Source organism: Lissotriton vulgaris, chromosome 6, assembly GCF_964263255.1.
Source record: "Lissotriton vulgaris chromosome 6, aLisVul1.2, whole genome shotgun sequence".
NCBI lineage: Eukaryota > Metazoa > Chordata > Amphibia > Caudata > Salamandridae > Lissotriton > Lissotriton vulgaris.
This window is the reverse complement of record NC_141694.1, coordinates 753,524,030-753,550,019: the sequence shown is the minus strand read 5'-3', so window position 1 is coordinate 753,550,019 and position 25,990 is coordinate 753,524,030. Positions and strand designations below refer to the sequence as shown.

General features: G+C 41.9%; 1 protein-coding gene across 4 annotated transcripts in view; it reads right to left on the bottom strand.

Moving 5' to 3' along the window:
- Positions 1 to 21,245: 21,245 nt before the first annotated feature.
- The window catches only part of FAM184A (family with sequence similarity 184 member A), a 499,679-nt gene continuing 494,934 nt past the window's right edge, over positions 21,246 to 25,990 (bottom strand). For 2 of the 4 annotated variants that reach the window (XM_086926730.1, XM_086926731.1), the window contains 2 exons: positions 23,325 to 23,524; positions 21,246 to 21,639 (listed from right to left, as the gene is read on the bottom strand). In XM_086926730.1, the coding sequence (XP_086782856.1) occupies positions 21,558 to 21,639; positions 23,325 to 23,524 (282 nt within the window). In that variant the 3' untranslated portion in view covers positions 21,246 to 21,557. The remainder of the gene's footprint in view (positions 21,640 to 23,324; positions 23,525 to 25,990) is intronic. The other 2 variants (XM_086926733.1, XM_086926732.1) reach the window with 2 other exon arrangements.

Sequence of the window (25,990 nt, the reverse complement as noted above, 5' to 3'; positions counted from 1 at the left end):
ACGACTGTCATTGAGGGACTGCATTACGTACAGGGAGGGTTGGTTATACCTACAGTACCCCTTCAACAACAAGTCTTAAAATGGTGTCATTCTCATGGAATTGCGGGACACCCTGGATATAAAAGGACATTAGAATTGGTGGCCTCACATGGCTAGTGATGTTCAACAGTACGTGCGTACATGCCATGTGTGTGCTCAGGGAAAGACCTCACATGAGGGGTTAGTGGGATTGTTACATCCTATCCCCACTCCTCCTGAGCCTTGGCACACCGTGTCCATGGACTTTATTGTAGAATTACAATGTACTAAGGGAGGACACACCACGCTTCTTGTGGTGGTTGATATGTTCACCAAATCAGCCCATTTTATTCCCTTGAAGAAGCTACCTACTTATAAAATCCTGGCTACAGTCTTTTTGCATAAAATCGTTAGATTACATGGCTTTCCCTCAGTGTTAATTACGGATAGAGGAACACAATTTGTATCTAAGTTCTGGAAACAGCTATGTAACATGTTACACATAGACATGCGTCTCTCATCCAGCCATCAACCCCAGACGGACAGGCAAACCGAAAGGGTGAACCAGAGTCTAGAGCAATTCCTCAGGTGCCAAACATTACAAGATCAGAATGAGTGGGATGAGTTAGTTTGGCTTGCAGAACTGTCTTATACTAATAGCCATAATTTTATCCTCTCTGTACACCCCTTTCTATGGTTCTCATGGTTTTCATCCCAGAGTCTTGCCCTTCTCTCCAATAAAGAACTGTAACACATCTGCTGTAACAGACTTGGTTCACCACATCCAAGCAGTACATTCAACCATACATGACAACCTCGATAGAGCAAAGGCAGAGTACAAGAGAAAGGCTGATTCACACAGAAAGACCAAACCCGTCTATCAGGTGGGCGATAAGGTGTGGCTCTCCACCAAACATTTGAGTTTGAAAGGTTCCTGCAAGTTTAAGCCTAAATATGTAGGCCCCTTTATGATTTCCCAAATTATAAACCCTGTTGCCATGAAGTTGAGTCTGCCACAGCCCATGAAAATACATCCTGTTTTTCACGTGTCCCTTTTAAAACCTGTCATTCCGGGTACTCGCCTTCCAACCTTACCTATACCCACACTGGTGGATGCTAATGAGGAGTATGAAGTAGGGGCTATTGTAGATTCAAGACGTGTAAGACGGCGTCTCCAGTATCTTGTCCATTGGAAAGGATATGGTATTGAAGAACGTTCGTGGGAGCCTGCCAGCCAGGTACATGCCCCCCGTTTGATTAGGACATTTCATAGGAGATACCCTCATAAGCCAAAACCGGTGGGGGGTGTTGTGGGAGGGGTGTTCTGTCATGCCTGCTCGCTACACTCCCACTCGCAGTCTGAGTTCGAATGCGGGGTTGGCAAAACAATGGTTGGCAAAAACACTTCACAGGCGTATGCGCGCGCACCAGCGCATGCGCACTAAAATCAGTTACGTATTTAGGCCCGCCTAGCACTCCATGAAGTGCTTCGCGTTTAGCCAGAGTAGTGTTTCGTTCCGGGTCACTGGTGGGGATTCGTCCGAGGAGCTAGTGGTTGGCGTCCCGTTTTCGGCGTTTACGGCGCATCCGTGAGTACGGTCTTCGCGGGCCTCACAGCTTTTTTTGTTCTAGTATCTCTTCCGTGGGAAGCCTTGGTTTAAGGAACAAGCCTGTTCCTTCGCGTTTTGGATTCTGTTATTTGGAAGCTTTTTTCTTTGCATTGATACATGATCGTGATCGCTCTCAGTCTGTACATTGGTTTGTGAGAGCTCTTTCCATTGTCTTTGTGTCCGGCCCCTTTGTGTGGGTTCCGGTTGGTGACTTAAGTGGAATCTATTGTTTTATACTTCTATCTGGTTTACCTTGTGATTATCAACAAGGGGTTCAGAGATACCTGAATAGAATCACAGTGTTTCTTGCATGAGGTGCGTTCAGAGATAGAAAAGCCTAATCTACAATATTCTCCAAACCTTACAAACATTAATATATATTTCTTGTTTTCAGGGTTCCTAGTTCTTCCTTTATGATTTATTCCAAGGGTGAACAGTTAACGTCTTGCATTCTCTGGGTACATATACCTCCCCAACTGTCTCCTTTAAACACCCAGTTAGAAGGATTAGGGAGGGAACTGTATTAACGTTCTGCTTTCTCTTTAACTACAGTTCTGGTGAGCAATACCAAGTCCGAGTGAAGATTGCTGGTTGCAGTGTCTTCCCTTCCTTTCCTTGTTGTGTTTCCCCCTTTTCCCCCTGCTTACCATTTGTGTGTCAGTGTTACAACCTGACACCACGGGGTGATAGGGGTGAAGTGGGGTACTATGCTTCAAGCTCCGTGACACTCCTGAGACAACAAAGCACAAGCACAACAATCTGGAAGGGCAAGACCACCCTTGAGTAGGCTCCGTTTTAACTTCTTCCAGGACAACCTGGAATTTTTATTTTTCCGTCTGAAGCTCCCTATTTTGCTTTGGATTTTATCCAGAAGTTTGCCGGGGAAGGCTAGGGGAATAGTACCAAACAAGTATGTCAACTTAGGTAGGATAACCATTTTAACCAGATTTACCCTACCATAAATAGTGAGGGGAAGATTCTGCCATCTCAGGAAAAGGTGGTCAATTTCCTTGGACACTTTCCTCAAGTTAATCAGAGGGATATGCGCTAGATCTTGTACTATGGTGATCCCCAGATACCTAAACTCCCCAAAGCATCTCCCGGCCCAACCTTCAATGCCCCAGCATATTACCTCAGTTTTAGAGGGATTAACTGAGTATCCAGAGTACAGACCAAACTCATTCTGGGTATTTTTTACCCTGGGGAGCACCTCTGCTGGATTATTAGTATAAACCAGCAGGTCATCTGCATATAGGGCCAGCTTACAGTTGTAATCAGAGACCTGAAAAGGAGTGATTTGTACATCGAGTCTCAGGGCTTGATCAAGAGGTTCGATATAGATGTTAAACAGCAGGGGTGAAATAGGACACCCCTGTCGTGTTCCCCTTTGTATACTGAGGCTCGGTGTCAATAAGCCATTAAGAAGGATAACAGCAGAGGCCCCCTCATAGCACCTAATAAGGGTACCCACAGAAGATGGGCCAAGCCCCATGACTTTTAGGGTCTCCCAAAGGTACGCCCAGTTAACACAGTCGAACGCCTTGGCGGCGTCATAGGTGGCTACCGTCTAGGGTTCCGACCGTGCCACTGCCAGATCGATACAGCCAATTAGTTGCAAGGTTTGCTCTTGAATATATCTTCCCGGTATGAAGCCCTTTTGATCTACATTAATCCACTGGGGGGCAACCCTGACCAACCTCCCTGTCAAAATGCTAGTAAAGATCTTATAATCGGCATTTAGCAGGGAGATTGGTCTATACGAGTCGGCCTTGAGTGGATCCTTCCCGGGCTTCAGGATTAGCACTATTATCCAGGACGGGGGAATCCTGCCTTCAGAGCTATAGATATAATTAAACAGCTCACAAAGTCTAGGCACTATCACGTCCTCCAGGGTCTTATACACTTTGCCTGGGAGGGCGTCCGTCCCTGCAGCTTTATTATTCTTGAAGAGCAATTGAAGAACTCTTAAAATGAACTAAGTCCCACAAATCAAGGTACTTGTCATAACTGATAGGCCTCAAGGGTTTAAGATGGACCTGAATGTTCTATAAAAATATAGAATAACAGGGAAGCTGTCCTGTATAGCGACATTACTAGAAAACCATAGACCGGGCGTATAGAACCCTGAGGGAGGGTTGCACGCATATATTCTTAAATAACAGCTGGTGGGCATCAGAGTGTATGTTAAAAAAGAGTACCATGGTATCATGAGATCTTGGAGGTTGTAAAGAAACCATGAGATTAAGTATGTCATGAAATTGTTGAAGTAAGGCTATCTGATCAATGATTGTATATATTTGTTCCATTTAGGGGAGAGAAAATAGGATTGATATAAGAGAGAGACAGAATCATTGTGTGTTGATAAAGATGGTATTATTTACTTGAACCCATCGAAACGCGTCACCGCTTCTTAAGGCACAATCTAAGGACTAACATAGACGTGTTAATACTGATTGAATCAATGTATTACTAGCTGTGTTTTTAGTCCCATGTGATGTGCGTTTGTAAATGACAAGGTGCTGTGTCTTACATATGTGTTCGTCTCTAGTATGCTGGTCATAATTGTAAATTGTTGCTGATCAATTTCTCCCTGGTTGATATGTACTGTATGTTTAAAAAAATAAAATGTATACTCTCGTAATTGTGATGTCATATGCTGCTTTAATCTTTCTGGAATAATATGTTATTTTTTTAATAAAATGTTTTTTTATTATATACATTGAACATAGTATTCAATATTTTATTGTATTGTCAACTGCTGTATATTGATATTCAAACTGTTGGGTCAAGGGGATTTTTTCTGTTTCAGTTTTGAGTACCAAACGAAGTGAACACATATCCCAAATCCTAAAATCTCTTAAATGGTTGCCCTTAGAAGCTCAAATTCATTTAAAGATTGGCGTTCTAGCGCACAAAGCCCTGCATTTCAAAACTCCCAGGTACCTAGCGCAAAAGCTTGAATTATCCTGTGGTGGGAGAGCTTCAAGAAGCGCTATCACTCTCCTCCTGAAACCACCCATCCTTAGCAAAAAGAGAACCGGTCTCTGATCCTTCTCCGGCGCTGCCCCAAGGATTTGGAACCCTCTACCACCGGAAGTACGCAGAATCTCCTCAACGACTGCTTTGAAACTGGAAGCCAAAAGATTCCTAATGAACACATTTTTACCTTAACTTGGCCCAGGATCATTTGCTCGAAATCATTGTTCCTACAACCATCGTTCCCTCATGTGATGCTGCCCTTCATTATTTATTTTATTTATTTATTTTACAGATTTGTAGAGCGCATGGCTGCCCGTAAGCGTCCCAGCGCTAGTGATAAGGAACCAGGTGCGAGGGAAGCGTTACGGGAACAGCCAGGTCTTTAGTGCCCTACGAAATGAAAGTAAGTTGGGCTGGGCTCTGATGTCTGGGGGCAGTGAATTCCATAGCTTGGAAGCATTATATGTAAAGAGTCGACCTCCAGAGCGGGCTTTCTTGATTCTGGGTACGGATGCCAAGTTGCAGTGAGAAGAGCGTAACGTTCTCTTGGTAGTATACGGAGTGATAAGGTTCTTTAAGATGGGTGGGGCCTTACCATGGAGGATTTTATGTGTCGTGCAGAGTGCCTTAAATTGAATTCTCTCCTGAATAGGCAGCCAATGCAAGGCGTTCAGGGCTGGTTTGGCTGAGCAACGATGATGGGTTCCTGTGAGAAGACGGGCGGCAGTATTTTGTACTGTTTGGAGTTTTGATATTACTTGTTTAGGGGCCCCCAGATAGAGGGTGTTGCCGTAGTCTAGGCGGGACAGCACAAGGCCGTGAATCAGGAGTTTTTGAGATTTTTTTGGAAGTAAAGGCAGAATTTTTCTAGCGGTCCGTAGAAGGCCATGGCACACACCAGCCGTTTTTCTTGCTTGGGTGAAGAAGTTGAGGCCTTCATCCAGCCAGATTCCTAGACTCTTGATTTCTTGTTTCGGATTGGGAGGCGAGCCCATACAGGGTGGCCACAGGGATTTGGGTTGGTAGAGTGACTGATTGCCCAGAACCATTATCTCCGTCTTGTCATTATTAAGTTTGAGATGTGAGATGTTCATCCATTTAGTTATGTCGCTAAGACAGGTATGGAGGTTGGTGAGGGATTGATCTTGCTTAAGGAGACTACCAGTTGGGTGTCGTCAGCGTACGTTAAAAGCTTGATCCCGAATGGGGTGACGATCTTCTCTAGGGGGGACATGTAAACATTAAAAAGGGTCGGACTCAAGGACGAACTGGGACCCCACAGCTGATGGCAGTGGGCCTGGAAGTGAAATTACCATCTGCTACCTGGAAGGTCCTGTCGTTAAGGAAGGATTCCAACCAGGACAGGGCTGTTCCAACGATTCCGAGATCTGAGCCTGTGCACTAGTGTCGAATGGTTGACGGTGTCGAACGCTGCGCTCAGGTCAAGGAGGATCACTGCCACTGATCCTCCTGAGTCGATGATTTTTCTTGCCTCTTCGACAACCGCCAATATTGCAGTTTCTATGCTCTGGCCGGGCCTAAATCCCGTCTGAGACGGCTCCAGTAGACCATTTGTTTCAAGGTAATCAGAAAGTTGGTGATTGACATATTTCTCGGCTATCTTGATGATGCCTGGGAGCAAGGAGATCGGCCGAAAGTTGCCTAATTCTAGTGGGTCCAAGTGCGATTTCTTAATGAGGGCTTTGACAGTTGCTTTTTTCCAGCTAGGTGGAACAACGCCGTGGGTGAGCGAGATGTTAATCAAATTTGTCAGATAAGGAAGAATGGTAGGCGCCAATAGCTTTAGGATGTTAAAGGGTGCGGGATCGTTTGGGGATCCACTTTTAATCGATTGTAGTATTGGGGAGAGAGAGTCTCTTGTCAAGGGGGTGAAGTGGGACAATTGATATGCTGTAGCATGGGGTGTGAGGCTGGGCGGATTAGAAATGGAGAGAGCGTCAGATGTTTGTAATGGAAGAGAATTGAGAATGTTTTTAATTTTTGATTAAAAAAATTCCGCAAGTTCATTACATCGGTTAGCTGATGGCTCTACTCAAGGGGAGGATCCGGTGCTTTGAGAAGTTTTTTAGCAATTTGAAACGTCTCCCTTGATGAGTTGGCAGATGATTTGATTTTTTCCTCAAAATATTTGACTTGGGCGATTTTAAGTGCCTTTTTATAATTGAGAATGGTCTGTTTATATTACATTTTTTTAATAGGGTCAACATTTTTTCTCCAGTCTCTTTCTGATTTCTTACAGACTTTTTTTAAAAGTCGCATTTCCTGGGTAAACCAAGGGGAGGTGATTTTGCCTCGGGGTTTACAGGAAGATTTTTAGGTAGGGTTTTGTCCAAAGTCTCTCCTATCCATTTCGAAAACTCAGCGTCGGCATGAATAGGATTGGAGACAAGATTAGGGGGGGGAGCGCTCTAGATTTAACTTCCATTTTTCTGGGTCTAGGGTAGCCCACGGGCGAGTAAGCTTATTAGGTAGAGATTTAGGGCGTGAGATGTTGTATAGCTGCCAATTCAGTGAAATTAAGAAATGGTCAGACCATGGTACCGGGGTATGATCTAAGATAGTAAGATCATTAATGTTGGAAAAAATAGGATCCAACAGGTGGCCCAGCGAGTGTGTCGGTTGTCTACTTTGTAGCCTAAGCTGGAGGGTTTCAAGGTCTGCTATTAGGTCTGAGGCTGGTTTGACTTCCTTTTTATCGAAGTGAATGTTCAGATCTCCTAGTATCATAAAAGTGGGGTGGATGGCAGCCAAAGTGCAGGTATGTTCCATGAGCGATTCACTGAACTGGCCCATGGGTCCTGGAGGGCGGTAGATAAGGATTCCTGACCAGGATCTACATGGGGAGGCTTGGATCGAGAATAGAGTATTTTCGCAGTCTAGGAGGGGGCTGCCTTGCAGTCGGCAGGACATATGGTTTTTGTAGATTATAGCAATACCCTCTCCCTTCCCTTTGGATCGGTCCACATGTTGAATTAAGAAGCCTGGAGGGAGGGTGTGTCCCCTTTCGTAGCCTATTATATTCATGCTTATCGTATTACTCTCCTTGACTCTTTTGTTTGGGAAACAAGCAAGTATTCCTATTGTGAATTCCTACTTAATGTCGATATTGGACCTATGCTCTTCTTTTCCGCAGTGTGTACTCCCTTCGTAGTCTGATACATACCTGTTTATGGTACTACTCTCCTTGATTAATTTGTTTGGGATTTTTGTGAATATTTGTCTGTACTTATGCATGTATTCCGATTGTGTAATCTTTTCCTGTTGGCGATATTGGATTCATGTCCTTCCTTCCTTCCTTTGTAAAGCGCTCTGATATCCTTGGGGATCTTGTTTGCGCTATATAAAACTTTATAAATAAATAAATGACAAAATCCACACATGGCTCTGCATTCTCGATATAAACCACCACGCTCTAAAATCACTGCCTGACAAGGATTGAGGCATTTAAAAGTTCAGATGAGAGGTGAAACTATTTTTCTTCCCATGAAAATTACATCAACCACTGACTGTGTGATAGATACCAGAACGATAAACCTTCTACCAATATATGCATTGTCAGTGGCTAAGGAACAGTCTCGACTAGCACATCATGCCAAGAAGACAGACACAGGACTCACCCAAATTGGGGCGCTCCATCCGATGTCACCTAGCAGTGACCTTTATATATGGATGGAATATAATAACTACGCTTCGCCAATCAATCGTAGAAGTACCAACTGCCACCCTGCTTGTGAAGATCTACAACCTGCCTAATGATATAAGGGACTCTAATCATAGACCCACTTTGCAGCTTATCAGGAATAGTAAATTATGTCTACCATACCTTCCACCTCTAAAAATAAGATGCAGGACAGTTATTGTAATCCTCATGATGATCATCCCAAAATCAATTTGATACAATCCATGTCATCATATATCAATTCTTTACCTGGTCCCTCACTCTCAATGGGACAAGAATTTCATGTATGAAAGGACCTGATCAACATTGTTGGCAACTGGATGGCAGAGATATAGGGCCATATGTATCATCATCCAGATTTGCGATTCTGAAATAGCGATTTTTTAGAAATCGCTATTTCAGAATCGCAAATTGGGATGTATGTAGAAAATCACAATTTTTTTGCTAATCCTTAGTATTCCTTAATTGCGATTCGCAAATTGTGAATCGCAATTAAGGAATAATTTCCCATTCATTTCTATGGGCCAGGAGACCCATAGGAATGAATGTGAAGCTATTTTCAATTTGCGATTCGCAATTTGAGAATCGCAAATTGAGAATAATTTCAAGGGTGCAGGGGTGTCTAAAGGACATCGTGTTGCACCCCTGAAATAAGCATGGGTGCACATGTGGCGCACATATATGCCCTAAGGGCATGTATGTGCGTCACATGGCCTTTTTGAAAAATGCAAAAATTTGAATTTTTCAAGGAATTCGCAAATTACCACCAACTTGAAGTTGGTGGTAATTTGCGATTCCTTAAGGACAATTTGCATTTTTTTTGGCTTCATACATTGCATTTAAGCAATCGAAAAGTTTGCGATTCTTTAAATGCAATTGCAAAATAAGGAATCGCTAATTTTGCGATTCCTTGTTTTGAACCAGCTTTTCTTTGATACATTCCATTTAGCAAATTTGCATTCGCAAACGCCGAAATTCTGCGAATTTCGGCGTTTGCAAATGCGAATTTGCTTGATACATATGGCCCATAGACTATAAAGACCACTTCTGTAACTGTGCATTACTAACCAGGCAGGCCTGCTGAAACCAAAGAGTTCTGCCACAAATTCCAGGTCACCCTGCAGGTCCCAAATAGTCAAATATTATGGACACTGATGTCTTATATTGACAAAAAGGATGACCATAACAGAGCTCATCTTGACAAAGATCTTCAACTGACATCTCGTTATAGCAATCATTATCTAGTTAGATGTCTGATACCCTTCACTCTTTATCAGCCAATTAGCTCTCTTGGATACAAATGGATGACATCCTGTCATAGTCACTATAAGTAATCAGATAAAGAACATACAGGATAAACTACCAACACAAAGGCACATGCAGAGCTAATCAGAGCTGTAAGCATAACACACGTCAAAAAAATGTGCTTCTATCTCTCACATTTCCTCATCCCTCTCACCAAGAGCTGCATCACAGAACACCATAACCGCACCATGGTGGTGATCACGCATGACATGTAAACACTTCCCACATAGGTTTAAAGCAAACACAACATTCTTCCAACCTCACACAATAGCGTTCTACATGCGTGGGCAAGCATTTCAGCATCCCACAAATTGGTATTAAGCCCTATACAAATATGATAAAATAATACAGTGAAATAAGATAATGTAATACAATAAAATACATTTGAAGACTCAGTATTCTCCGGAAGTCTCTGTCGTTTTTCGAACTTCCAATTTTAACCTGTGACATATGCTTATGATGGCTTATTCGTTAGTCAAATCCAGCAGGTTGCTCATAATGCTGAACAAGAATTAATTGAGAAGATAACTCCCTTGCAATTCATAATTTCGAGCTATACATTTCTTCGTATTTCAGGTGTCCTTGCTAAGCAATGAAGCTTAAATGTTGCTGCAGCCAGGAACTTGCTATTTTGGAATCAGGATTTCGTATTAAAAAAACTGTTGCTTTCTTTAGAGTTTTTTTTAATATGTTTTGACTGCTGAGATGAAGTCTGAAAATCAAGTATTGAGTAACAACTGTGAACTATTTTGAATATTCGACTTTAAGCGTTGCATAAGGCTTATGAATTGTTTCATTTTCAACTTGGAGTCATCTCATGGGGTAACTGGATGAAATTTCACTTCAAGATAAGAGTTACACATGATATGTATCTATCAATATGAGTACGGTACAAGGAATTCTTAGCCCTTAATACATGTATGTTAACAATAGGAATCACAGAATATAAACATGTTAATTACTTTCCAGTGACACAAGAATCAAGTACCAAAGAAGTGGAGAAGTTTGGCTCCATGGTTAGAAGAGGCAGACCATGAAGCAGAGGTCAGACCCGGGACCAGGGTTCAATTCCCGACGCGGCAGGGTCTTGAGCCCAAAATGTCCACGGACTCGATAATTCTCGCTTCGGTGCCTGCTCGAATCACGGGTTCACACTCTGCAACTCCTGGCAATAGCTTGCCTAATCTCCACTATGGCCCCCGCGGCGGGATGCCTGGCTTTCACCTTGGGGGTGCCCAGTACGGGTTATCTCACAGGGAAAAACCAGGACGGGTTCCCAAAGCAAGCGCTTAGAGACCGTTGGTGATAATGCGCTATATAAATATAAATTACAATTACAAAGAGCAAGTTACTTTCTTTTGGTAACGCTGTTTCTGACATATACTCTATTTAACTGCAGATTCCTCACTTTTAGAATATTCTACAAGCATGAGACTGGGGGCCAGACCGACAAAGAATGGGAGCGTGTCTTGGCCGGTGCCACACATGTACCGCGTAATTCACGTTTTAAACTCAGACAAACATATATCATACACAGAGCGTATCTCTCACCAGATAAGATCAATAAATATTTCAACATTAATACCTATGAGTGCCCCAGATGCCATCTCCCTGGCGCTGACCTACTACACATGCTGTGGTCCTGCCCCCTGCTCCTACCCTACTGGCGCACGATAATGGAGACACTTACAAACTGCACCAGCACCGAGGTGCCTGCCACATGGGAAGTCTGTATCCTGGGGTTTTACAAACGGACTAAAGCCCACAAAGTAGGCTCTAGGTTCAGAGACCTAGGCCTAATAACCGCAAAACGGTTGATAACTAAGAGATGAAAACACATAGACCCTCCGGAGGCACCTCACTGGATAAAATCCCTAGAGGTCTGGGCGCAGGCAGAAAGCACTATCCTTCACAGGGAGGAAACGGCGGGGCTGCGCTGTAATCCAGGGATCCCTCAGACACGGCTGTTGGGCTGGAATACACCCTCATGCTCCTTACTGACAACCCATGGACATGACTTCTGCTAAAAGACACTCTAATGACCATATGCCCATACATGGCGCACGCATGACAACTCACCCTCAATACGACCACGCAGACCTAAACGCGAATACACTCGAACAGCATTTTATGCCACAGATATCTTTAAATATTTGATGTCTCCCTTTCTTTTGGTTTTATTTTGTTTTATTAGTTGCTGGTTTAATGTTGAAATAAGAGGATGCCTGGCAGTAGTTTACGGCATATGTTTAATCTTCACCTATGCAGTATAGCGTGTTACGCTCTAAAAGCTGAGTTGAACATGAGCTATGTACTCCTATAGGCACTGTTGTATTGGTACAATGATGAACACTGCTGAGAAAAGTTACGAATAATACTTGCGTCTCGCTCCTCAATGGGGGACAACAGGATATGTGGGTTATTGACGTCTATGTTATTTTATAAGTGCACGCCGGATCCTGAGAAGCAGATACAGGATGTGCTATGATTATAAGCAGTAATTCTTTTTGATTCTTATATATAATGCTTCAACCCTGTCACTGTTGTTATAAGTGCACCATATGCTGATGTTTTAACTTTGTGTAGCAGAAAAAATAAAAAGCAATAAAGATATTTTTTTTAAAAATGAGACTGGAGGCCAGATGTACAAACATTTTTAGCAGTCGTAAACGGAGAATCGGGCTGCTTGCAACCTCTAAAACGGCTTTTAGCATGTACCAACCCATATTTGTGAGTTAGTAACCTATTAACCAACTCGTAAAATAGGGTTTGCGAGTCGGTATTAGGAAGAGGCGTGCCAAGGGCGTCCCTTCCTAATAGCGAGTCGCAGGGGCATTCATAAATGTTTTGCGACCGGAATGAGGTCACAGAACATTAATATTTTACCGACTTCACAAAGAAGGTGGTAACTCATTCGAATATGGGAAGTGGTCCCAATGGAACCCCTTCCCCTTCGTGAATGTGGGCGCTAACATTTTTTAAGTGCAGGCAGTGGTCCCATGGACCACTGCCTACTCTTAAAAAATGAAAAGGTAGCTTTTCATGTTTATTTTTTAAATGCACCCTGTTCTCCTTTAAGGAAAATGTGTTGCATTTCAATTAAGAAAATTGCTTTATTTAAAAAGCAATCACGTACGTGGTGGTCTGCTGACCCCAGTAGGCCACCATCCCTGTGATTACTGGCCATTCCCAAAGTGTCACAAATTGTGACCTACCTCATGAATATTGAAGCCGTAGGACATTTGTGACCTTTATGGGAATCACTAAATGTTTCAGATACACATTAGCACATTGCATTTTGCAAATCCTTAATTGTGAGTCGCAGAAAATCGCAATTAGAGGCTCGCAAAATGAAATGGTCGTACATCTGGCCCTCGATCTGGATGTTTTTCGCTGCAAAGCTCTCATGCAAGGCTAGGTCGCACCATGCAGCTCTACGGTTGCTCTGTACCGCTCCAGAAGTAACAAGTGGAGCTGCATATAAGTGCCACCCCTGCATGCTGATGCCAGTTTCTTGCACTCTATCTGCACCTTTAGATGTAGAGTATAAAACAATTGTTGGCATCAGTGTGCAGATCTCTAACTTGAGACCTTTATAGATGGCAAAAAAGAAGCCACTCCACAGAACAGGGAGGTGGGTGGACGGTGAGGAATCTGCAGTTAGAGTGTCCATTAGAAAGAGAGTTACCAAAGATAAGTACCTTGTTTTCCTGATGAATACTTCTAACCACACATTCGTCACCTTAAAATAGATATCAAAGAGTACCTCCCAAATGTAAATGGTTTGTGGAGTGGACTGAGACCCGAACGTCTTGTACAGAGTGAGCTGAACTTCCTTCCCATTGGACCTGAAAGCAATAGTGCTTCATGAATGTGCGCTGAAGCCCGTGTCGCAGCATGACAAAGCAGTGGTAGCAGCCTAAGCTCTTGTGGAATGGGAGCAGTCCTTCCACACGTGGCCTTTGTAGCAAGTTTGCAACAAATCTCAATGCAAAGCATGATCCACATTGGCAGAGTTGTCTTCTGCACATCCTTTACCTTTCTTGGCCCCGGAGAACCCAGCAAAAAGCTAACGAATGATGCAAAAGCTTGGGGTCCAACCAATGCAGTCTCCTTTGAAGGGGGGAGGATTTACAAAGAACACTAGAGTGATAAACTACCCAAGTGGAAAGGAGTCATGACTTTTGGCAAGAACCCATTGACAATGCTTGAAGTTCACTCATGCAACACTCTGAAGTGATTTCAATAAGGAAGATTGGGGCATATTATCAATGACAGGCGATACATTATCGCCACTTTTATCGGCAGGAAACTGCTGATAAAGCGGCGATAATGGCCTTTATAATATGCTCTATGAATTCCAATCGAAGTCCATGTTAGATGTGTTCACATCTAACATGGGCTTCGATTGGAATTCATAGAGCATATTATCAAGGCCATTATCGCCCCTTTATCAGCAGCTTCCTGCCGATAAAAGCGGCGATAATGTATCGCCTGTCCTTGATAATATGCCCCATAGTCTTTAGAGTCAGAAGACGCAATGAAACTGTGCATTGGCTCGCAGGGCTTACACATGAGCACAAGGACGAAGTTAAGGTCTCACTGTAGCTTCACAAAGAGTTTGGGATTGAACAGGTACATCAAATCTTTAATAAATCGCATCACATTAGGTGTTTTAAGAAGGGCAGTTGGTCTGGTAAACAAAAAAAGGTCGAAAGGGATGACAAATAACCTTTAATAGTGCCCGCTATAAGGCCTTGCTTGGCCAAAGACAAAAAAACAATGAAACATCCCACTGTTTGGCTTGTAAAGAGTCTGTCTTGTGGACTTGACATCAGACCACAAATCTGCCCAGCGCCCGACATAAATGGACTTTGTGGAAGAGCACCTTGAAGCAAGGATGACATCCACAACGTCAGGTGAGGTCACATGCAGTAAACTACAGTAGTTCTATCACCAGGCATGGCGGTATAGAATGCACAGGTTCTGTTGAGGAACCCTGCCCTGCTACTGCGACAGAAGATCCTCCCTAAGCGGCAGCCTGATTGGAGGGCAGATGCTCTTGGCCAGAAGCTCCGAGTACTACACTCTCCTTGCCCAATCTGGAGACACAAAGATAACTTGCACCTGGTAGTACTTGATGTTTTTCAGATTTCCGGGCAGGCGAGGCAGAGGCGGGAAGGTGTATAGATGTCCTGTGCTCCATGCCAACCGGAATGCGTCTCCTAGCGAGTCTCTTTACGAAATCTCCAACTTGCAGAACAATGGGCACAGCCCATTCTCAGCGGTGGCAAGAAGATCTAGCCAAGGTTCTCTCCACTGCTGGAAGATGCCCTGTGCCTCCTCTGGACGCAGATACCATTCATAATCTACCAGATGCAAACGATTGAGTTCATCCGCCCAGGTATTCAATGATCCTGTCAAGTGGTTCACAACCAGGAAAATGCCCTGACACTCCAGCGAACTCCAGAGGAGACTCTGGAGCCTCTTGGCACAGGACCATACTCCACCCTGCTTCTTGCAGTACCACATTGCAGTGTTGTTGTCCATGGCAACCATCAGCAGTCTCCCTCTGATAGCCAGCATCAAGGGCTTCAAAACCAGATGAATGGCCCGCAATTACTACGGATTGATGTGGAGCTGGGTTTCCAACAGAGACCTATGATCTCCACTTCTCCCAGATGACCTCCCAGCCCAGCAGTGATGCATCCATCACCGCTGTCAGCTCTGGGTTGGGAAGGGAGAGGGGGCTGCCGCCAATCCAATTGCGGTCGATCATGCACCACTGCAGATCATATACAGTTGTCTCCAAAATCTGAATGGCAACTGCCAGATTATCTTGATCCTGGGCCCACTGGAATTTGAGATTAGTATGAAGAGCCTGCATATGCCACCTGCCGTAGTACACAAGGAGGATGATGGAGTTTAAAAGGACGAGAAGCTGTAGTGCTGCTCTCTCCAAGACCCAGGATCAAGGCCAACACTTTGGGATCACAGCCTGAATGAACGGAGGAAAGCCTTGAACTTCTCAGTATTTAAGACTGCTCCTATGAAGGGAAGATTCTGCGAAGGAGTCAGGTGCAACTTTGACTCATTGATCAAGGACCCCAACAATGTCAGGTGGTAGTCTACGACTGACTGTAGCACCACCTTCAACTGGCAGTCATTGAAGCAAGGGAAAACTGGTGAAGATGGACGGCGACCATCACCTTCACCTCCCTTTTGTGGACATGTAAGGGGCACTGGTGAGGTAGAAAGCGAAAATGGCACACATAAAATGCTCCTGTAATACCTTGATCTAGAGGTAACATCTGTCGGACTGCAGTATGGAAATATGAAAATGCGCATCCTGCAGGTACAAGGATAACATTCAGTGGCCTTGGCTCAGAGAAAACAGAATCTGGGCCAGTGTGAGCATTTTTAACTCATCATTCTTCAATAAGGCATTTAGAGGGCAAAGGTCCAAGATAGATCAAAGGCCTTCATCCTTCTTCGGCACAAGGAAATTGCAAGAATACCAACACATACCTGGTTTCGAGACCGCAACCCTCTCATCGAGCGACTCTGGTGTAGGAGTGAGGTGCAGCAGGGCAGAAAAAAGGATAAGGCATAACCACGCTAAATGATTTGTCAGATTTGATGGATGACCACCCTGGGAGTAAGTGCTGGAACTTGCCTCCCTCCCACAGGGTCGGTGTGCGCCACTAGTGGAAAGACAAAACAGCTTGGAGGCAGTTGCAGCAGGAAAGGGGACTGGTGGCTATGGTGACCTGCACCGTGCTGATGAATTCAACTTGGATTACTTTGACAGCGAAGAAGACCTCTCGCAGGAACACCCTTGGGAGCGGGGGTGTATCCGTGCCCTTGACTTTGAGCGCTAATTACACAACGGGCATGACTACTTCTTGTGTTACACGATGTACAGTGTTCGCTTCACAATCCTGGATCACTTTCAGGTACTTGAGGTCACACTCATTTCACAACTTTGAGTCGTTCCCCGAGCCCAAACACCAAAGGCACACATTATGTGGGTCTGTAATAGACATCAGTTTCATGCAGTCATGACATGGTTTGAAACCTGTAGTTTTAGGAGGAGACATCTTCCCTTGGTCCCTGAGTCTGTGGAGTCATCGGAAGATCAATAAAAAGAGGGAGCAGTGCTTCAAATACGTGTTTAAAGGCATGTAAAGAATGGAACTGACAACAGTGTGCAGGGTTGGTGCTTGGTCACTTCTGTATACTTCAGTACACAGCCATCCCGGAGCTGCACAGCACTACCAAGTGGTGCGTAGGAGCAATGCAGTATGGGGAATATTTGAAAGATGAGGGATCTGTGGTTAGAAGTATTCATGACAACTAAGCTTATCTTCATCAGAGAGTGCTTAGTTACAAAGCTTCAGTTAGCTGATAAACATATAGAAAGATGCTCATCTCTTGTTATACTTCAGTTTCAAGAATATATCTTTCATATCAAAAACACAGTTAGTTTGTCAGATATATGTACAGTTAAAGTATATCCTTTTCACTACTGAGGCTAGTTACAGAACTTCATAGAAAGCTACTAAAATATTTCTCATCGCCTTTAGATACCCACTTTGACCCACACACACCAGTGCCTACCAGTGAGACGAGTCGGAACAGTGGCATCCAGTGTCTCAGTTTGCTGCCTTTTCCCATTACCTGTTCCCCATTTCTTCTACTTGCCTTCAGATCCTCGTATGTGATTATTAGAAGAGGAGGTGATTCACGGAAGAGTGCATTGCTTCTATTAGATCTATAATTAAAGGTTATTGTTTTCTGAAAATTTGTAGGATGACTTGGGTGACATCAATATAGTTAAAACATTTTAAAAAAATTAACTAATCAGTCTTGAAAAAAGTAGCAAGTAAATATTACAAAACAATGGAGAAATGGTTAATACCTCTGGAAGAAATCATTTACAAGCCCTCACAGCCAGATGAAAAAAATGAATCCAGCTTTGTTCCTTTAATGCCAGTCTGGCCAACTGTTTCCAACAACGCCTAATGATAGACAGCACTGAAAGCTGTCAGAAACTGAAAACCCTATCACTGTTCAATTCTACTATTACAACTGGCTCAGTACCCCTCTCCATTGGCATAAACCGCCCTGAGGTTTACCTTGGAAGCTACTACCTTATAGATAATGTTGCGATTATTTGTGTCAGCTTGCTGTATTAGTTTTGCCAGGTACAACAGTCCTGAAATAAAGTGGCCCCTTACCATCTCTGATGGGTCTAAGAAAGGCCTTTTTAGTAAACGTTTCAGGACAGGTCTTTTTAGGTCAGAAAGAAACATGACTTTTGTTAATTAGCTTCTCAAAATAGGGGTGGTGTGATTTCTAAGTGCCAACTGGGTATGGTAATCAGTGGATAAGAGATCATCTGGGAGCATGTACTGTTATGTTTCATATCATTTTTCAAGTATATTTGACTAACATAACAGAGGTTTGAATATGATCAATAAGATGATGTGCAACTGCTGAGAAAGAGGATAGGATAAATGCTCCCAAAGGGTATAAAAATTCTTGTACGATACTAAAGAAAATATAAGGTGAGGTATCAAAAATATACGTTGTGTGTTCCAACTCAGAAGACGTAATTACATTTGTACTCATTTAATTTTATGTGTGAAAGTCAATGCTGTTTTGTACTGTGGGCCGAAAGCACTTTAATTGATAAATAAATAAGACTTTATAGGATTCTCAGTCAGAGAAATGCTATCTTAGCTTAGAGTTGTATTCAATGTGCTTTTTCCTTTAAAATTTTTTTTATATAGGGTTTCCACCATCTGCTTCTTAAATCATTAAGAGATCCTTGATCATTTGATGTATGTATGTATATGGTATTTCCATAGCGCAAACAAGGCCAAAAGGCAGTGAAGTGCTGTGCATGGCCAAAGGCAAGCTTAAAGCCGGCGAGTGATAGAAAATGCAGCTGAGTTGTGAACAGTTAATGCATTTTGATTTGTTCTTTAAAGAGTAGAGTCTTCAAGTCGTTCCTAAATTGAAGCAGCATTATAGCAGTCTTAATAGATACACGCATGTGGTTCCATACAGGTGCACAACTAGAACCAAGTTTCGGAGGGGGGGGGGGGCTAATACTTCAAACTATGGCCCACATGCATCAAGCATTTTTGGAATCGCAAACGGTGCGATTCCTTAAAATCGGCCGTTTGCGATTCCAAAAATGCTTTTTGGAATGCATCAAGCATTTTTTGAAATCGCAACATTTTTGCGATTTCCAAAAATGCGATTGCTTTTAGGAAATCGCAAATTTGCGATTTCCTAAAAGCAATGCATGAATACTTTTGAAATTGCGAATTCGCAATTAGAGGGACAAATTTACCGAGTAGTTGAACTACTCGGCAAATTTGCAAAAAGTGTAATTAACACTGAAAACGCATTTTAAAAGCATTCATGTTACAGACACACATGTCCTTAGGACATGTGTGTGTGCAACATGATGCGAAAAATACATTTCAGGGGTGCAGGGGGGTTTCATTTGAACCCCCCTCACCACCCTTGAAATGCAATCAGGATTTGCGATTTTGAAATTGCGAATTCGCAAATCCTATTCATTCCTATGGGCCTTTTGGCCCATAGGAATGAATGGGAATTGCGAAATCACAATTTCAAAATCGCATTTTTTATGCGATTCGGTAGAAATAGCGATTTCTACCGAATTGCATAAATATTTAAAAAATAATCATGCATAGGCTTTTGCGAATTCTAAATTGCGAATCGCTTTTTATCGCAATTTAGAAGTCGCAAAAGCCGAGATTGATGCATATGGGCCTAAGTGTCTTAGACATAAAATTAGATGAGTAAAAATGTAATTGCTCATGCAAAAGTGCCTCCATACCTTCGGGTGAGTTTGAGATGTATAAAACTGCAAAAAAACAAAACCCAAAGTTACTTTTCAGGAAATGCATTCTCACACTGTGGCAGCAAAAGTAATTTGCAGCTTTGAGGAATAGGCAGAGTGGAGATGCAGGTGCTCTAGGAATCGGTGAAAAAACAACAAACCCACGTTATCAAGTAAATGGTGTTTTAAAGACCTGTAAAATAATCTGGTGCAGCTGCACTAAGACGGCAGACCATCTAGCCCACAGCAGCTCAAGAACTGTCTGTGTATGTGGGGCTGACACACACGATGGAATGGGGTTTGGGGGGAGATGTGGAGGGGGGCGGCTAAAGCCCTTTGAGCCCTATGGACGTTGCGTGCCTGGTTCCATATTCTGAGCGCATCGATGGAAATCGCCTGTTGTCTTCTTTTTTTCTTTTGTACGTATTTTGTTTCTACAATCACATGGTGACCTAGCTGCAGGTGTGTGGAGAACCTTCACTGCAACATAAGCGGGAGTACTGGTTGTGTTGGCTTTGCAAATGATGCAGCTAATTTTGAAGACAATGCTTTCTAGGGGAGTTAATGGAGCTTCATCAGAGTAGGGGTGATATGATCATATTTCTTCAGGCCCTGGATGAGATGTGCTATGGCAGTTGCAATATTCCCAAGGGGTGCCAGTGTAGCCTGGGAGACCATAGAGTGCTTCCTTGGTTGTAAGGAAAGAAGTTATTCTAAACCTTGTCAAACTAGCATCAATTTCCTATAATAAAAGGAGGCAGAATTTACTTTTTTCAAGTGGAAAATACAACCAAGTCAACATAGAAATTCCTCATGGTGGAGCTTTTCAGAACATGTCATCCCAAACAATTTAGTGACTTTGCTGACAGACCATCTCCTTCAAGTTTAAGATGAAACTGGTTTGTGGTATGGTTAGATCATGTAACCATCTGACAGATTGTCTTGAACATATTTGCAGTCAGTAAAAAAAAGTGTGGGAAGGCTACCATGAGCTGTCCAAGAGCCATATGCTGTATTACTAATTCTAAATGGTGATGGTAAGTTATATGCTGCTCAGGATGTTCTCCAAAGACAATGAACCCTCCTAACACAACAAATTTAGTGACATGGCTAATTCTGTCAATATTGCTGAGCATGTATATACAGTGATTGCAATAGAGAGAGAGGTGGAGTCAATAAATGTCTATAGAGTGAAATGTGGTCTCACTTGTTGGGTTGCTTAGGGCTTCAAATGTTAGCAATGATTCCTACTAGATGAACATAATCAACATGATGCGCACATGGGTACCGCTCCTTCTGTCAGGTCCCCCTGGATCGGTCTGTTTGGCCTCTCTTGCAGCACAAACAACTCAGTTAGCTCTGGTCATAAGAATATTCATTTGTATAGGCACTGTTTATTTAATTTCAACAAAGACATATCCCCCCTGTCCGCTGTTCCACTCCCACATCCCTTGCCACTCTAGTGTGGCCTGAAGCATCTAGTTGCTGCCGTAGTGCTTTATAAAATAATCAAATAAATAGATAAAAAAAAAAACATAATACTCACACCCAATGAAACCAAGAAACACAGCCACTGATATCAAACTGCATGCTCCTCTGTGGAATGCAGTACGCCTTGCGATTCATCTACTTTAGTCTGAGAACTATTGCATTCTTTTTTCTGACCAATCTGATTGTGCTCCATTTTGTTACCATAGAATAATACATACATACATACATTATTAACAGTGAAGGTTCAAACCAGAAAATATTTGTTCTAACAAAATTTATTATGCAATTATTACAAAGTTTCAAGATTTTTCCATTTCGATTAATAATAAAAATAACAGGGATAGTTATTACACACATTATAGAATACAATGTAAAGTGATTCCAACAAATAGCACAAGAAATACAGTGCATTTCATTATTTTTTTTTTAAATCGGAGAGACACATACGTTCTTGTTCACAGTGTTTGACAGAGTTACAGCAAAGCTTGTCACGTGGGGTTCTGTATGAAGTCATGCTCATAAAAATAGTCCATACGAAGGCTGTGCCACAAAGAGAATAAAAAACTGTCTTTCAAAATGTGAAGTATCGGGCAAACCATTCCTGGTGCTGTGGATCGGACGAAGTCACTGGTGAACCATCAGTCTGGTGAGGGCTAAAGTCACAAAAGAGAATAAATATTAATACCATATCCAAAATGCCAGAATGCTCAACGGTCTGGAAAAAGTAATCAGCAGCTACATGATTACATTGTCAGTTCCCATGGCCTTCTGCCCCACCCAAGTCATACATAATACTAGTTTATTGTAAAATGTATAATCCTTGTGTACCCTATCATCCACTCCATTGGAGCGCACCAGCAGCACACCCAGCGCGATATTAAGTGTTCATCTAATAAGGAATTCACAAATATTTAATTGAAAAAATAAATTAAAGTCACTTGTAGTTAGTAGACTTATGTTTTTTTTAATTTGAGGTACGTCCTCATTTTTGTCAATTTAGAGAGTCCCTCTTTTAGCATCCTTTTTGTTGAAGTTGTTTTTAGAAGCATGATGTAACAATCATGCAAATGCAGAAATGTGCTGAAATGTTTTCACTAACTGAACAGAAACACACTTTGGGATTATACATAAATTACATTTAAGGGTCCCACAAAAGGAGTTTCATGCATTCTATTTTCATGAACTCGAAATCGTCGTATATAAAAAAGGTTTATTAAAGTTGTAATAAATTACTGCCTTGAAGTCTCTTGTTGGAGACCAAGGGATGCAAAGAAACACAATTATTGTAGCTTTTTTTGACGAGATTCTTTGGCTTGTTAGCACACATAAAACAAGAGTAAAAATACATACCATCTCACAGGGAAAACGCATTTCAAAGACATTCCAATGTCTGCCAATCCTGGACTTCATGCAGGCTAACATGCATCTTACTGACACTAAACATATGCAGGCACATGCAAAGCAGAAACAACAATGTGAAATATACATAGAATTGGCAAAACACGTAACAGATGTTGTTCAGAATATGTTTTTTTTCTATCACATTTAATATCTACATCTAGATCATCCTGGTGACAATAAAGCCACATAGGATGGCGGAGGTCCATGGGCCAGGTACAGTGATACCAGGGTCTTTCCTTGAATTTATCAGAAAAAATGTGCTGTACAAACAGAACAAATACAGCCAATGGACCTGCAACTACGCTTTGAAGCGGAAATAATCATAAGAACCCTACAAGCCTGAACAGAAGCCTCGGGGTCACAGATGACAAGCAGAAATGGTTTGCTATGTAAAAAACAACATCTGCAGATTTTCGTAGGGGTTGGTGCAGTTACTATGGACACTATGCATTCAATGCACAAGCCAATATTCAATATCATAGTTCTTTTATTTCCAGCAATTATTATGATAGGGATCCATGCAAAATAAACAGAATACAACTGTCATGCTAAATATTTTTAAAAAACGAGCAAAATAAGGAATACAAAAGTGCTTTAAACCATAGGTGGAGAACAAAACTGCTTTGACAAAAACTCAACACACTGAAGGCAATTTGACAAACATTTGCAAACACAATAATAATATCAATAGATTAACGCTTATGTGACTTTACATCTTACAGATAAATACATGGAACACATTTCTTATTTCAACAAACTGTACACTAATAAAGGAGTACTGTAAAGAGGTTTACTATATATGCAAATTATAAAATAAACCCACAGAAAGAGCTGTTGTCCTCAGGCATGAAAGCAATGCGTTTCATTTAGATCCAAAAGGATATGAAAGTCGCCTGTAGCCTAAATATAAAAATATACCTGGTGAGTCACTGCTCACCTCAAGAATGTCTTGGGCTCTTTGGGTGGCACTGGTTGAGGAAGTGGTTTGCTGTTGTTGAACTCAATATCGTGGATGGGTGAATTGGGGATTGGTTCCAGGCGTGTTGGATGTCCATTGCCCACTGTGCTATTCTCCGTGGCACTTAGATTAGGGACACTCACAAACCTGTTAGTTGATTTATCATTCTTCTTCTTTTGCTGCATGAAAACAACAGATGTGAGGAAGGCTCCTTGCTTCACATTTGTTCATACAGTAAATGATGAGAAAGGAACATTGCAAAATATGTTTAGTGCTTTAACATGTTTTCCCTTTTAGTTACTTTTCACAAATATATGGTGAAAACCTAGAAAACAGAGACATTGCAATAAAGTAACTTTGCACGGGTTCTAAGAGAAAACTAATATTAATTAAGTTTATTGCAAGTAGGTGAATAAACTGAAAGTATTGAAGAACAATCTAATTTAATACATTAGTTTGCGAAAATGGCTCTCAAAAATAATTTTTACCTACTTAGAACATTGGAATGTTGAGTGCTACACTGATGACAGTGAAGTGGCTTCACAGAGGACACATTATGGCTGATATGGCTAGTGTCCTCTAACATGTCAAAGTGTTTCTTTTTGTTTCTCTCTCGTTGATTTAGAAAATTATACCCTCAGTAGGTGTAATGTTCAAATAGCATTATTGCCATTTGGCCTCAGATTTTATCAGTTGTAAAAAGCCATCTCTGCTGTTATTGGCTCTTGCCTGGGGCTCAAGTCTATAACTCATATAGAGGGCTTTAAATGACAGGTATTACCTAGAGCAACGGGCTATACTGTTATTGTAAGTAACGCTTACATCTATAAAATAATATGTGAAGTGCTTGCTATTTGAAAAAGGAAAAACTGTAGTTTCAATTTCCCACTCTGTCCGTAATGTCCCTGTTCCTCTGCTTTTTATTCTTAACACTTCTCAAGTGGGAGAGATTTCCAAGCTTCACAGTCTGTTTCTTTATGTAAATCTTCATTTGCCAAGGAATGACCCTTAATGCACACTAGAAAACAACTAGAAACTCATCCTCTTCTATTTTGTAGATGTTACTTATCACTGACTCGTTGGTCTTTTTTTGATATAGCCGCTGTCCACTCCTTCTCATTACATAAAGCATCAGATATTTTTCACTGATATTTCTACTGCCCTATTTTTACATTGGGACAAGACCATTACAAGAGATGCCACATTTAAAACATTTTTTTTATTATAAATAGTTTTAATTTTTTTTATTTATGTATCATGCTTTTATTTATTCTTTTATGGCTATGTGCCGAAATAAATATTTATTTACTCTTATTATTTAGTGAGTGCAACATACACCTAAACATTTGGGCACTAGGATTAGAAGGGGAACGGTATAAAGTGGGAGAAATAAGTAAACATGGGAGAATTACTAGCCAATCTCAATATAAAGGCTAAGGCTGAGAAAGTGAGTGAATTTTTACAACATTTTTAAAAGACCTGAAGTTAGGGATTGTGCGTACATACAGCAGTAGAGCATTCCATTTCTTGGGACGCAGCAAATGAAACGCTCTGCCCCCACCTGCGAATCAACCAAGGAACTGTTAGCATGGAGGCAGGGTTGCATCATAGTGAACTCGCCTGCAGGTAAGGAGGCACTTATCAGTGTTAAGCAGGGCGGTCCAATTTTCAAATAAGCTGTCTGGGTGAGGTAGACAACTTTCAGATGGAATTAATCTTTAATAGTTTAATAGGGAGCCAGCTAAGGGTGTGCTGTACTTTTTTCTCATTTTTTAATCTTTAAATTTGAATCTGTTTTGAGACTCATGGTCGAATTTCCAAAAACCTGCTTCGAGCCTGACAGTCATTTTCTGGAGATGTGAAAGCTTGGAAATTACTTGATATGGAAGGAGCTTCTCAGCAAGACAAGAAACCCTCAAGATGTTAATTTGCAAAAACCCAGTCATCCAAACGTTTCGAATTTGAGGGTGACAGGAAAGTTCTTAGTCAAAAAAGAATCCCAGGTTCTTGAGCTACCTTCCAGCGAAAGGTGAGAGGCTGACTGGTAAGGTTCATTAATAGGTACCCCAACACTCTGAATTGTCCCCCAATTACTAGTGGCCCAGTCTTCTCTTCATTCATTTAAAAAAATTATTTAGCATCCATTTCTGAATGCCAATCACACAGTTTTTCAACTTGCTGATGGAGTTGGATGAGGACTGTTGAAACCTACGAAGCAGCTGAGTATCATCTGCGTATCAGAGTGTTGCAAAGTTAAATGACCTGACCAGAAAGAAAAGGGATTGGATGTAAACAATAAACAAAACCAGAATCAAAACGTATCCGTCAGTACCGCAACACAAGAAGGAGACTTTGGGTGGTTCAAAAGGTGTAAGGGTCACTGACTGGAATCTGTTTTCCATGAAGTGAACCAGGATAAAGCTTTGTCAGTCAAACCCACAGCATTGAGATGCCACAGCTAGATGTCATGTTTGACCATGTCAAAAGACGCAGAGATTTCTAAACGCAGAATCCCACCACCCGCCATCCTTGTAATTTATTGATAATGTCCACAAACAAGCATTCTATGCTGAATCTCCAGCTTGTCTTATGTCGAGAAAATTATGCCAGGTAGGAGCGTCTCCATCACCTTAGCTATAGCTAGT